At 40.0% G+C, this 14,874-nt stretch overlaps 2 protein-coding genes across 6 annotated transcripts in view; one reads left to right on the top strand and one right to left on the bottom strand.

Moving 5' to 3' along the window:
* The window catches only part of lsp1a (lymphocyte specific protein 1 a), a 64,886-nt gene extending 57,190 nt beyond the window's left edge, over positions 1 to 7,696 (top strand). For all 3 annotated transcript variants that reach the window (XM_042410985.1, XM_042410984.1, XM_042410983.1), the window contains exon 13: positions 6,821 to 7,696. In XM_042410985.1, coding sequence (XP_042266919.1) covers positions 6,821 to 6,843 — 23 coding nt within the window. In that variant the 3' untranslated portion in view covers positions 6,844 to 7,696. The remainder of the gene's footprint in view (positions 1 to 6,820) is intronic.
* On the bottom strand, positions 2,448 to 12,338 carry prr33 (proline rich 33). Of its 3 annotated transcripts, XM_042410982.1 has the most exons (4): positions 11,318 to 12,338; positions 10,862 to 10,942; positions 4,859 to 6,092; positions 2,448 to 4,804 (listed from the first exon to the last, which is right to left on the bottom strand). In XM_042410982.1, the coding sequence occupies exons 3-4, from the start codon at positions 6,075 to 6,077 to the stop codon at positions 2,529 to 2,531; spliced, it is 3,495 nt and encodes a 1,164-aa protein (XP_042266916.1). In that variant the 5' UTR covers positions 6,078 to 6,092; positions 10,862 to 10,942; positions 11,318 to 12,338; the 3' UTR covers positions 2,448 to 2,528. The 3 variants fall into 3 exon arrangements, with proteins under 3 accessions (XP_042266916.1, XP_042266914.1, XP_042266915.1); XM_042410980.1 differs by having other exon boundaries at positions 2,448 to 6,092; positions 11,318 to 12,337; XM_042410981.1 differs by having other exon boundaries at positions 2,448 to 6,092; positions 10,862 to 10,909; positions 11,318 to 12,337.
* Between the last annotated feature and the right edge of the window lie 2,536 nt (positions 12,339 to 14,874).

The raw sequence follows: 14,874 nt of genomic DNA, 5'->3' as shown, positions 1-14,874 counted from the left end.
GGGCAGATTTCTTCTTTCTTCTTTTAAAAAGCCGGAGTTGTACAAAGTGCAGACTGCTCCCCTGCGTTGAATATCGGTTTTATTTTTCATTAAAAAAAAAAAAAAAATTTAAAAAAGAAAAGAAATTGTTTGTTTGCCAGATTTAGGAGGAGAGTTTAAAAATCCAGTCTAATAATTCAAAGGTGGACATTTAAAAAAAAAGCCTAGAATATTAATTTTACATTGTTTTGACATATTTTTCAATTATTGATTTTTAAAATGGGAACAAGCAGACCCAGATTAAAAAAAAAATCTTCCAGTGTTGCGTTCAGGTGCAGTTATATGAACTGGAAAAATAAGTTAAATTATCTGGTATCTGCAGGTGAATGTTTGATGAGTTATAGGAATAAACTCCCAGCAGGTGGGAAACTTTGCTTTAGATGTATTTAAGTGTGAACAGTTCAGGTTGGGGGGGGGACTAGGGGGGGACACAGGAACATGTACCCACTAAAACTGTACCTAGATTAATCTGTAAGTCACACACACATGCATTAGAAATCATTAGAAAGAACCTTAGAAAAATAAATACCTCACCCGGCAGATTTGAGGATAAACTTAGCTAATTTAACATTTGGATTGAATCCAAAGATTATCAGCTAAACCTCCTCCTGACCTTTGACCCCACAGTTCATTCTCCCACTGACCTCCATCACGACGGTGGCTGCTCTTCACATCTTTCATCTTCTCTAACAACTTTCACAAGCTTTTAGTTCAGCGGCCATCTTCAAGTCACAATGAAATTAGACGTTTATATATTTTTTCAACCACGTCGACAGAGACTAATTCTCTTCTATGTACTTCTGAAGCATTTAAAATATAAAGTTGCACCTTTTCTACACAAGCCTCAAAAACTAAAAACATGCTTGAGGTTGCAGTTGTGGAAAACTAGCTAATTCAAGCTGTTTGTTCTGTCAAACGCTTGTGTGATGGACAACTGTAAAAAAACGCTGCTGAAACACATCTGTTGTAGATGACTTTTCATGAAATCTACTTTTTTATGTCATAACATCCAAGTCCAAGTCACAGGGAAGAAGCAGATTTTGAAGCTTTAAATTAATATACTCTATTGTATTTATCAAGCGAGACTTCTTCACTAAATTAACAATCAATTCAACAATTAATAAAATTAATTGTTTTCCCTGCTTGTTCATTATAAAAGACAATATTTCATACTACTTTGCCTTTAAAGTTACACTAGTCGTAATTAATATTAAACCTTCGCCACTAGGGCTGCAACTAACAATTATTTTCATTATTGATTAATCTGTTGATTATTGTCTCGATTAATCAGTTAGTTGTTTAGTCAATAAAATGTCAGAATATTGTGAAAAATGTTGATTAATGTTTCCTAAAGCCCAAGATGGCGTCCTCAAATGTCTTGTTTTGTCCCAGCCGACAGTCAACAATACAAAGATATTCAGTTTACAACCATAGAAGACTAAAGAAACCAACTTTAAAAATGACTAAAATCGATTTATCGATTATTAAAAAAGGTTGTCTGTTGATTGACTATTCACAACTGTCACAGATTTTTAATAATCTCCCTCTTCTCCGGCCGTCTTTCTGTATCTTATTGTTATCTCATTGGTAGACGCCTTAAATTGTTAGTTGTCATATTAAGGAATTTCGATGCTCTTAAATTGTCGTTTCATTGTGACTTTAAGAAAGTTCATTCACAAAACATAACCATCTACAGTCTTAAAAATAATAACTCAAAAGTCATGCTACTCAACATACACATCCATTATCTAGTGAGAGGTCTTACCCTGAGGCAAGTAGCACCATTTTGAATAAAACTGGATATTTGAATGATCATTTAAGAGGAACAGAATTTTCCTCTGTCACAAATAATTTGTCTTAAAATCATTTAGTTTTAAAATGTTTCTATCTATAGCAACGCAGATATTTTAAAGAAAATATCATCAATAATTCACCACCCAGAAGTTAATTTTTTTTTATAGCTTTTCAGCATAAATAATTTAAATCTTGAGTGACAAGCTGCATAGGAAATAATCACAGTCTCGGTTTCACAGAAAGTTTGTTTTTTTTTTCAAACAAATATTTTCAAATCCTTAGCTTTACAACCTAGAGTACATTTACTGTTAACATGTGCTGGAAGGAACAAATGAGAAGCTCTGAAATTACTTAAAACAAATACGCTTTTAATCTGATGAGACGTCTGAATGACTTTAAGACAAATGTAGCTTTCTCTTTGCTGTTAATCCACAAAATACAAACATTTAACATCCAGACAACCAGTCACACAGTCATAAACCACAAATGCAACACGACGCATTTGTCAAGTATAAAGTTCAGGCCTAATTCTCTACAACACTGCTACAAATCCATTTGTTAAACACAGAGACTAAGACTCCAGACCTGTACATTGTTTGGGTTTTTTTTGCTAATATTTCTGCACCTGTACATTAAACATATATCGCTTATTTTTTCTTTACATTTTCTTCTTGGCATATCACATTAGCTGTACCTTAACTAGGATTGAAACCCCTCGCTGTTCTATTAAAGTCTTTTGGTTCCTCGTCTTTACCTTTACGTCCAATCAGCCCCATTTCAAACACAGTTGAAATTTTCGTGACTGGCCTCGACGCTGCCTCTTTAAGCCTTTTAGCGTCAAACTTTGGACTAAAAAGCAGCACGGGCAACCGGAACGCAAATGAGGGTATCTCTTTGGGCTCATCCTTTATCTCTTGTTGCTTCTCCTCCTCGGTTTTGCTTAACTCGATCTGGTGCATGATGTTCTCTTTAGTGGAAAACATCTGGAAGAGGACGGCATCCCACATCTGTGTTGCTTTGGGAGTGTCTTTGGTTTGGTTCTCGTCCTGAGCGTCGGGTGTTTCGTCAGGCTTTTTGACAGCCTTGTCGTCCACCTTTTTCTCCTCTTTCTGGTCCTGCTCAGTGGCCTCCTTCTGAGGGTCCATCTCTGGAAATTTGGGCTCCTCCTGCTCCACCACCATGTGCTTCTTGAGTCGGGACCAACCGCTCAGGTTAGATTTCAGTCCCTTTGGTTTTTTTATGACTTTAAGAAGGGGCTCGGCTTCTAGGAGGACCTTGTCACCTTCCTTTTTCATAGGTGTAGATTTAACTGCTGAAGATATTTCTGCTTTCTTATCTTTTCCTTTGTCTTCGATTGCTTTTGATTCAGCAGGAACCTTCACCGGCAGAGCAGGCACTGCAGTACTTGGCTTTGAGCCTTCAATTTTAGGCTTGGGGGGAGTTTTAGGTTTTGCTGGTTCTTTTTGCTCAGAGACTTTTGTCTCAGTCGTCCCTGTCTGGACTTTGCCTAAAAGTTTTCTTACTGCCTTCAGAGGATCCTGGTCATCAGCTTTGGGTGGAGGATGTTTGGCTTCAGGAGTTTTTGCTTTTGGTTTGGCGACTTCTTGAACTGGTGTTTCCACCTTCTGAGTTTTCTTCTCCTTCTCAGGAGTTTTACCCTCTGCTGTTGGAGGTTTAGCCTTTGGTGTTTCTTGAACCACACTTTGTTCTTGTTTTGCCGCAACCTGACTGGATACCTTGCTTGTCTCTTGTGTTACTGTTGTTGCTGAGGTGTCAGATGCTTGGGAAACAACAATAATAGGGATTGAAGGGGTGGCAGAAACACTCTCATCTCTCAGTTGGGGTTTATCTACATCTTTGGGGGTTTCTTTGACTTTAGTCACCTCAGCTGTAGGATGTGCCTTCACGGACGGTTCTTCGCTGGTTGTTTTAAACTCTACCGATTCCTCTTTTGTAGCTTTAACCTCCTCTTGAGTTACCGTTTTAGAACTTGTGATACCAAATGCTGGAGAGTAAGTTTTGATTCCACCATAAGCGGCATATTCAGCTGGTGTCAATCCACGATAGGAAGACTTTGATTTGTGAGCCAGTTGGGTTGGGGTTTTAGGTCTCTGAAAGGCTACAGGTGATACACCAGAAAGTGATGTCCCATATGTAGGTGTCCTTGGTCTTTTATAGCTAGGTAATGTGGCCATAAGTCGCGATGCCTCGTATGTTGGAGTCTTAGACCTCTGAAAGCCAAAAGAAGTCACTACTGGTGTTGTTGGCTCAAATGTAGGAGTTTTAGGTCTTTGTGAGCCAGCTGGAGCAGTTGGGAGCTTTTCTCTTACCAGATCAGGCTCTGATTTTGACTTTTTAATAATTTGTTGGATTGGTTTAGCTGCATATGTCATGTCTGAATGAATGTCTCCATTCAGTATCGTTTCAGTAGGCTTGGGCTCAGTAGTCTCCACAGTTTGGGAAGCAGATGAACTGCTCATAGCAGACACCATTTTGGGTATTCCTGACCTTTCTGTCTCAGTTTTGACAGGCGACACTGCAAACAAAAGAGGATTGGGTCTTGAGATTTCAAAGACGGGGGTTGGAGCCCGGGTCAGATGGTATGCTGGGGTTTTAGGCCGCCCTGCTGAAATTCTTGATATTTGTATCTCATAAGTTGGTGTTTTAGCTCTTTCAGATGTTGAAGTAACTATTTTTATTTCTGTTTGAGTTGCTCTTTTGAGTTCAGATGTCGGAGTTGCTCTTTTTATTTCGGATGTTGGAGTTGCTCTTGTTATTTCGGATGTCGGAGTTGCTCTTGTTATTTCAGATGTTGGAGTTGCTCTTTTGAGTTCAGATGTCGGAGTTGCTCTTGTTATTTCGGATGTTGGAGTTGCTCTTTTGAGTTCAGATGTTGGAGTGGCTCTTTTGAGTTCAGATGTTGGAGTGGCTCTTGTTATTTCAATTGTTGGAGTTGCTCTTTTGAGTTCAGATGTTGGAGTGGCTCTTTTGAGTTCAGATGTTGGAGTTGCTCTTTTGAGTTCAGATGTTGGAGTTGCTCTTTTTATTTCAGATGTTGGAGTGGCTCTTGTTATTTCAAATGTTGGAGTTGCTCTTTTTATTTCAGATGTTGGAGTGGCTCTTGTTATTTCAAATGTTGGAGTTGCTCTTTTGAGTTCAGATGTTGGAGTGGCTCTTGTTATTTCAAATGTTGGAGTTGCTCTTTTGAGTTCAGATGTTGGAGTGGTTCTTTTTATTTCAGATGCAGGAATAATGACTGTATTAATTTCTGCTGTTGGCGTAGTGCCTCTTTTAATTTCTAAAGTTGGTGTTTTTCTATGGGGATCTGTGCCTAATGAAGGAGGCTGAGACATCGTGCTGCCAATAGCAGTTAATCCAGCTGTGTCATACACCGGCGGAGTCCTGGATGTCTCATAATACGATGTGCTTGCAGTGTACATCCTAATTTGAGGGACATCAAACATTGGTTTGGGTGATCTTGAGGGTTCAGTTGCTTTGAATGTTGGGCGAGGACTTTTGGTTCTGACGAGCGGGGTCAACACAACGAGAGGTCGAATCAAAGCTTGACCTCCTGTTGTTGGATAAGGAGTCGGACCGGGACTTATGGGTTTTGGCTGTGTGGTTGCCACCGCTGTAACAGGTCTTAGACTAGGATGAGTTTCAGGAAATGTGCTAAAAGCTGGCCTTTTCACTTCAACAACTGGTGCTGTCGCCTCAGACAGAGAGGAAGCTTGCAGAGATCTTTTGGGTCCTGCCAGCTGGACCACTGGCCCCGGAGTTGGTGAGACTCCAGGGGGGTGGGTCGCTGCAGAATACGAAGGAACTGTTGTGACATGTTGCGAGTAAGAGTACGATGGGGTTGCCACCAACTGAGGCGAGAACCTTGCTGCTCTACCATAAGCTGCGCGCTGCGGGTAAGGGGACGCGACATGTTGATACAGCGGCCTGATGGTGATCCGTGGAGGCTGCTGGACGCTGTAGAAGCTGAACGGTGTCTCTGGAGTCCTGGGCGGAGTGGAGTGGTCACTGCGCTCGAGGTCAGGGCTTGCTTCGTTCACAGGCGAGAGGCTGGAGCGGAAAGGTCCGGCGTTCTGCGAAGCCTGAGCAGAGGCCTTTTTCTTGGCGGTCCTCTTGAGGAGCTTCTGAAGCCGAAGGTTGTCCTTTCCAGGCTTGGGCAGCAGGGGGGGAGGGTACTGCTGGGAAAACAGGCCTGGCTGGGTGACAGCACCGTAAGCGACCGCCATGAGCACTTCAGTTTCCTGCAGAGAAAAAAGCAAAAAGTGTCAGAGAAGGGAGTTATGATCAAACCATTCGTCAAGTATAAAGTTCAGGCTGATATCTCTGTTTTTTGTTTGTTTTTTGATGCCAAGATTATTGCACCTGTACTTACAAATATCACATAATTTCTTTTTTCTTCACATTTTATTACATTGTAAAATGCTGACATGTCTTTGTGAGCCTCTCTCATATCGTATACCAGTCCACTAGTGAGTCATGCAGACTGTCTTTTTGTGGGTGGACAGCTGCACGTCTAATTTGATTCTCATTTCTGATTCACATTAAACTCCTCATGAAATAGACACTTTAACTTCCAAGATAACTGTGAATCTTTAGTAGTGACGTCATCACAAACAAGTAGACAAAAATAAATATTCCAATCAATAAAATCAGCAAAAATTTAAAAAATTTCTGCCTCCTCTTCTTCCCTTATGAAATCAAACTGCCTGTCTGTCTTTAACTGATATCCCAGAAGAAACATCCCCCAACACCCTGTTTCAACGGAAAATGCATCATATTCAAGAAAATTCCCTTCATTGGACCTTTCAAAGGGCCTAAAAAGTCACAAATCTAAGATGTTGAAACCTTTATGACCTCTGTTAGTTCAGCCTAAAACCTCAAACTTTCCAAAAATGAATAAAGGCAACTAAACAGCAATTATGACCACTTTACCTGCATTTTTAACATTTTAATTTTGTCTCTTTTGCAGATTTATGTCATGGTGATTACTGAGGTGGTGTCATCTGTTCAGGTGGTTTCCACCTTGATCTCATGAAACATCCACTGGCTATAAAGACATCTAAGAGAAGAAGCTCTAACAGTTACAATATTTCATTTATATCCAATAAATCACTTTTTCTGATTCTCTAAGTTGGACACTCAAAAACTCAACCAACAGCTCAATTCTTGATCATCAAATGTCTGTTATTTGTGCAGTTTCCTCTTTGTTTTTGTGTTTTCTGTTTCAAATATTATGTACTGTATATATCTGATTGTGAGCTTTGCTGTTTCTGTATTCTTTACCACTACAGTGTTTAGGTGAATCATTCCTAATGTCTGGTTGATCCTTATATGATGGTGTGTTGGGAAACTTGTCTTTTGAATAGAAAACGTTTACATTTTCCAATCGTAGAATTAATGGATCTGTCTGATTTTTGTTCTCAGATAAAAAAAAACAAGCAAACAAAAAAACATACACTATGTCATGTTTGTGCTCTGGACTTTAGCTGAAGAACTTGGGCGTTGGAGAGAAGCGAATTGTCAAAAACTGTAAAAGTTAGAGAGTTCATACTGATAATAATGGTAACACTGAAAGTATTAAAGTCTATCATCTCTTGGGGAGGACATTGATTTGCTATCTGTCACATCACATCAACCTTTATCATGCTGACACCTGATCTGTACAATCAAACTCTATTTCCTGTGTATGTTTTAGTTGAAATCCCTGGTGCATTCAGCTCTATCTCTGTACTGCTGCAGACATTCTTCACCTTAAATATCCATTTACTGAGATTTCTGCTTGTACTGTATATGTTTACAACCCCTTTTTCTTAAATAAATTAAAATCATTTTCTACTGTACCATACATTTTGTCTCATTTTAGTTTTTATTTAATGTTAAATAATCCTAATTGCTGCAGCCTAAACACAGCATTGTGTAGTTTTCCATCTGAATTCACTAACGTTGGTTATTCCCCCCACTTTGGCGCAGAGCAAGATATCTCAGCAACTACTGACTGAATTTCCCATAAAGTCGTCAATGGAGATTCATGCTCCCCAGAGGATGATTTCTAAGGATTGAACTTTCCTGTGGTGCCACCATCAGCCCAAAATTTCTTTTGCTACACAAAAAATATCAAAATCTTACAGGCAGATTACCATGAAATTTCACAATTACAGTTCAGCTCCTCAAGAGGATAAATCCTTCAGATTTCAATAACTCCAGTCCAGTTTCTCTAGAGCCACCCTCAGGTCAAACCTCATATTTATGCTCCACTACTGGCAAAGCTTTAGGAATATCTAAATCATTATTTATCCAGCAGGATATGACGGGTTCAAAAAGCACAATAAGATGAGAAGTGAAAACATGGAGATCATCTAAAGGGGATTTTTCACACAACATACTTCATTTGCCATTTCATGAGTATAAACCTTCAGGAACTATTACAGAAAACAGCTTTGCTTTTAGTCTAATTATGCTGAAATTTAATCAACTAATAACTTTGTTTATGTAGCACTTCAAAAACAAGTTGAGAGAACATGAGAATACAAATACAACAACAAATTCAGTAAAAACACAAATGCAAATACAAATTCTTAAAATTTAATTCTTCAAAATATATATACTCAAGATAGATTAAAAGGTTTTTCATTGGAGTCTGATGAAAAGTGTACATCAAACCCAAGTATAAGTTTGAGAAATACATTTTATCAACCTACAGAGGAGACTATAATTGTTTAACTGAGGTGAAAGCAGAAATCTGTAATTTGGGTTTTTCATGCGGTTACCAAACACGTCCTACACTTCACACACACAGATGCTCTGAGGATGACTCATCTTGTTTTTGTGAGCGCTGTTTATAAAAGTCAGAGATTGGCTCTGCAGGCTGGAAAACCAACAGGAGAATCAAGCTTGAACTCTTCCTGGATGATGTTACCACCTCACAGCTGATCCTGGAAGCTTTTACTCAGCCTAATTTTAGTTTGAAGGCAGAGAAGAGGTCGGCCAATCACCTGCTTCCCTTTTTTAAGACTCCTGGCTTTTTACAGGCTGCATCACTTTCATGAAAACAATAAATCAGCATGCTGTGATGCAGATAAGATGGAGCAGATGGAGATCAGAAACAAAACCTCCTCCAGCAGGTCAATATTTCTGGCAATCCTTTCATGTTTACAAGTTTTCATGTCTTTCTGAGGTTTTTGTCCCATCTGTGTGTCGGGGTCAGAGGTATAACTCCATGCTCAAATTTAATACAATCAAGGAAATGTAATATTTAATTTAGGATGAAATTGGTCAACAAATATGTGACCTTATAACATTAACTAAAAGCACAACTAGAAGCTACAATTTTCTTGGAGCCCAAATAAAATGACGATACCGTTGGTTTAGCTATTCTTTGAACCTTACCAGAAGTGGAGCTATGAGTGTGAAGTTTGCCTTGGAGAAAGGTTATGGGATTATTTAAATCAAGATGGTTCATCCTCTGGGAAGCTGGAATATGATTAGAAAATGTCATGTCAATCTGTTAGATTTGGATGTCTCTTGTGTACAACTGGGAAATTTGTCCTGATGATGGTGTCGGAGAAAAGGTTAAGAGGTTACCAAACTCCTTAGGATTCATCCTCTGGGAACCATAAACTTCCACAGAAAAATTCACGAAAATGGTTGTTGCCATTGGGCTGCAACTAATAATTATTATTGATTAATATGTAAATTATTTTCTCAATTAATCAATTAGTCAATTCAGTCTTTGGTGAAAAATGTTGATCACCATTTCCCAAAGCCACAACCCAAAGATATCCAGCATACTATCATAGAGGACTAAAGAAAGCAGAAAACATTCATATTTTAATGACTCAAAATGATTAACGATTATCAAAATAGTTGTCGATTAATTTTCTGTTGATCGACTAATCGTTTCATTGACTAATTAAACTAGTCGCAGCTCTAGTTGGGATACCTCACTCTGGATCAAAGTGTTGGACTGACGGGCTGACTGATTTCTCCACCCTCAGCCTCAAATTTAGCTCTTGATAAATTCCCGAAGTTTAGATATTACTTCATGCATGTATGGCTTTTTTTGTTTGAAGGCTGTATTTGAGCTCCCAGTCATGATATATTTGATCATATCTGAAAACTGCACTCCTGTAGGTCTGTAGGTGTGTGTGAGGTGACAGTTTATAGGCTGAGCTTTATTTTCATAGCTGGAAAGCAGCTTTGTCACGTCAGGATCCTCTCATGTCTCTTCTCACATAAATACACGCATATAGATGTGTATATATATATATATAACTGCTGAAGGGTGAAAGTGAATGCAGAGCATCTGACCTCATGACATCACAGCCCACCGACACCGGATAGGGCCACAGAGATACGTTGTCACTGAGAATACCCAATCACATGAGGAATTTAAAATAAACTGAATTGATGAGAAAGTTGAGTCATGAAGTTGTAGCTTGGAGAAGAAATTAAGTAAAAATGTTCTGTACATTAATGTTTTTACATTTGTAACCCTTTGAGAAGGTTCTTTCTTTAAAAATAACACCGCATAAGCATTATGTAACATTATGCAATCAACCTGAACTTGAAATAAGAGTCAGATAAGTTCATGATTAGATTATCCAGATGGTTTGCGGTGCAAATGATGGATCTCTTACATCATGCAGTCTGTACAAAAACAACTGTTAAATATCCTCAGTTTACTATGTGTGTCAACTCAGTGAAATGTAGGCCAGAGCTGGTTGTGTTTTAAAGCCCCCCTCCCCTCCCCGAACCTGCTGCCTGCCTGACACATGAGAGCTCACTCCTCCTTTTAAGGCTCTGGTAGGTTCGGTATTTGGAGTGCCTTCAGGATGCAAGTTCAAAAGAGGAAAGGGTAATAATAGCCATGTAATAAAAACCAAGCTGGTCCACAATGGCCTCTTTAAGTACACCAATCCACCCCAAAAAGTCATTTACCTCCTGTGAAGTTATGAGGCTTCACACAAACACAGCAAACAGCAAGTTTAGATGGAAAAATGGCAGAACTTACCAGGTAAAAACTTGTTTCTGATGTTCAAAGCGCTCCAAGCAGGTTCCCCTTGACAGGAGAGAACATTGATTCAAGTTCGTCCTAAAATATCAAACCCAACAGGAAAACTTTATTCCCCGCAATCACACAACAGGAAGATTACAACTCAAAGTTAAAATGATCATAATTCACTCATGCCTCATTGCAGCCAGGACAGATAAATGACAGGGCAGAGTGTGATTTTAAGCCGCAGGGAGTAGAAACAGTGTGAGGCTAACATTTAGCTCAACCCTGCCGGTGCTTAAATGTTGCACTGAGGACGAGAAAAAAAACACCCTGAGCTTTCCAAACATATGTCAGATCTCTGTCTGCCAAGGTGGGGGGTTCTGCATTCGACAGCAGCTGCCTCCCTAACACTCCTAACAGCTTCCCTGCACTCTGTGTGGAGAATAAAAGGTGTAATTGTGGCGTGTTTACCTGTGTAACTGCTGCTTGGGGGGTGGCCGGCCGGTTGCTGCCTGCTTGTCCCAGCCTGGAGTGTCAGAACGGCAGGTTCATGTTGAGCCCAACTCGACCCCCCTTCCTACAAATGGAAGGATCAGACGCCATGGCAGTCCAAAAATAAATCCTGAGTCCTGTGAGCTGTGAGCTGCTCAGTGACAGCAACGTCGTCGTGACAGCAGAGCGAGGCAAAGCAAGATGCAGTGCGGGGACAGGCCATGGGACCTTAGGTTTCACCACCTCAGGGCTCTAAAAGTGGGGTCTGAGGGCCACCCAGGGGTCCTTCAAGGATGCACAAGGGATTTGGCAGGGGGCTCCACAGTGTGGTCAGAAAACGAGAAAGGGTTCAATTCACATGATTCGAATTCTGTAGAAATAATTCTTATGCAGGGGTTCTTGATGGGATTAGGGATTTTAAGGGGGTTCATGGCAGTGGTTAAGGGGTGCTTCATGGAGCCCCAAGGATCTTAAGCATTCTTGAGGGTGCCCTAAGGCTCCACAGGAATGTCAGGCATCATTGATGTGATCCTAAAGGTAAAGTTCCTAAGGGGGATTCTAGATTACCATCCAAAAGTAGTACAAATTGTAACTGAATTTCCAAAAATCTGCAAAAAATAAATTCTCATTTATGAGCATTTACATCCACTGGCATTATGAAAATGTTAGGAGTTTGGATGTCAAGACGGCGCTAATTTGGTGGTGCTAATTCTCCATTCCATTTGGGGCCCATTAGATCATTGCAGAAGAAGTGCAACAAAACAAAATGACTTAACTAAAAGAGCAACAGTTAAACTAAGACTGCCAGTTTGGTTTTTCACCAAACAATGAAAAACAACATAGAAAACATGCTGGAAATACGGTACAGTATTTAAGTTTGTCTCATCTTTTTTTTTCACATGCGTCATCTTCATCATAATTTTTTCTAAAGTTATTCTTAAGTCAGTTTCCAGTCCAGCGTAAAAAGTTATTGGTGATATTTTGTGATTTTTCAGCATTTCCACTCAGGTTTTTTGATAAGAGCAAATTGAAAATGCAAAAAAAAACAAAAAAAACAGGTGGATGGAACGGCATCTTAAGTAACCTTGAGGGTGAAGAAGAGGTTCTGATCTGTTTTTAAGTGATTTTCAGGGGTCCTTAGGGGGAGTTTGAAGGCTCCTTGGGGTATTCTTACATTTTTGAGGGGTTTCAATGGGTTCTTTTGGAGGATTTAGGGGTACTCCACAGATTTAGCATTGTACTTCTGTAACATCGTTGAGAAAGGATCAAAATTGATCAGCAGAACCAGCAGAACCAGAGATATTGTCTTTTTCATCCCATGCATTCTTCTTTGTCACAACCTGGTGCCTACATTACCTGCAATGCAATTCGACCACCAACAGCTCAATCAGAGATTGGGGTATGTTATGCTAGTGGTGGCTAATGTAGCCTGGAGCTGCTAGCCTCCAGCAGAGATGAGGAGCAGGCTACAGAGGTCTGGTAACCTCACTTCTTTCTAACTCCACACGCCCAGATTTTTTCATTTTCAAACTTGTAGTCTTTAGCCCCGACCGATGCTGACTCAAGTGATATCATGTGATAATACTTGGAGACACAGTTTGATGTGTAAAATTGGGGGAATTCAAGGGTCCTTTCTCACTAGAAACCATCCCTGTTTTAGCTGAGTCTATGACATCCGAGGGTTGCCCAAGAACTGTCGATGGGGATCCAGGAAACTTAATGAGATGTTCTAAGGGTGTTGGGAGTTTCAGGGGTCCTTTAGGTATGGCATTCCAGATGTTTTTGAGGGGGCTCAAGGAGTTTTAGGTTGTGGTTTCAGGAGGCTTTGAGAGAGTTTTTTCTCTATAGCGTCTTGTATGAGGTTTATGTCCTTCAGAGGTTCCAGCACTCCCTCACAGGATTTTAGGGGTCCTTCATGGGGTAACAAGGATCTTTGGGGGTTCCTAATTGTGCTTTAGGAGGCCATTGGAATTTCTCCTGTGCTTAGTAGGGGTTTCATAAGTCCTTTAAATGGTTTATGGGGTACTTGTGGGGTTTTCTGTGATTCAACAAAGCTTTCAGGAGCATTTTAGTGCGATCTGGGGGTCCTCAAGAGGACTTTAGGGGTTCTGTATGGGGTTAAAATGGTGTCATGGCAGGTTCTAGTGGTTTGTGATGGTAAAACAGTCTTTGATAGGATGGTTCATGATGGGGTCCTTTATGGGGTTCCAGTGATCCTTCAAGGGGTTTTAGGGGTCCTTCTGGGGAAGATTATAGTTTCCTTTCCTGACAAATTCCTTGTGGAGTTTTGTAGGATAAGAAATTGTTTAGTTTGACTTTAATATATCAGTATCCCAGTTAGACAATGCGCTGTATGACTGTTTTTTGTGGTTTGTTTCACTGATCATCACAGCAACCAGAGTGCAGACAGGGCAGTTTAAATGTCAGTCAACAACAAAATCAAACAGGAGGTCTTTGGCTTGAGATCTGTCTATTTATGTTTCTGTGACATGAAGACATTTGACACTCCCACAGGTGGGTGAGCAAGAATCTCTGTTCTTAATTCTGTCATTGTGGCGCCCCCTGGAGGAAATTATAGGCTCATTCAAGTTCCCTGAGTCAATTGAGACTGGTTACAGGTCCTGCCAATAAATTAAGATGAGGAATTTGCTTAATGATTCAACCTGCAGATTGTTTAGACTTACAGCTGATCTGAAAGACATTAGTAACAAATCCAACTGATCCTGCAGAAGATTTCTGTAAGATAGGTAGCTGATTTCTGGTTTGATTACACTGGAAATTCTGCCCTACACTCACAATCACTCATTCACTGTCCAACAGGGACAAGACAAAAGTACAAACATTCATTAAAGGCAAAGAATTCACATATTACATAACTAAAAGACACAAAAGTTTTACAATGACAAATCTTAATGTGAGTCAAGCTCTCAAACACATACAGTGCAAAATGTTCTACAATTCTAATTTGAAAGTTTAATTTCTTCTAATTCAAGCATATTTTTCCTTGAATTGGTCTTAATAAGAGGGACTACAGATGTACATAGGGAGAACTGTTTGTGTACTATCTCAGCCATCATCTAATATTGTGTCTGCGTGTTGTTAGGATCTGCATGGAGTAAAACACTGAAGTACAGTACTGTGCAAATGTTTGGGGAGCTGTAGGTGTTTGGATTTTTATCCATAATGCAACCAGGAAGGCGTCTGATCATCCCAAATTCATTTTGCAGCATGACAACGACCCCGAACATCCAGCCAAAGTCATAAAAAACTATCTTCAGCAACAAGAAGAACAACGAGTGCAACAGATGGTGTGACCCCAAAGGAGCCCTGATCTCAACATCATGGAGATAGTCTGGGATTACATGAAGAGACAGAAGCAACTGAGATGCCGAAATCCACAGAAGAAGAACTGTGGCAACTTCTCTAAGATGCAGGAACAAGCGACCTGCCAAGTACCTGAAAAACTGTTTGCAGGTGAACCGAGGAGAACTGCTGCTGTTTTAAAGGCAAAGTTGCTCACAGCAAATACTGATTTA

This window comes from Thunnus maccoyii, chromosome 5, assembly GCF_910596095.1.
Source record: "Thunnus maccoyii chromosome 5, fThuMac1.1, whole genome shotgun sequence".
NCBI lineage: Eukaryota > Metazoa > Chordata > Actinopteri > Scombriformes > Scombridae > Thunnus > Thunnus maccoyii.
Note: the sequence above shows the minus strand (reverse complement) of the source record. Positions and strands in the feature narration are given on the sequence as shown.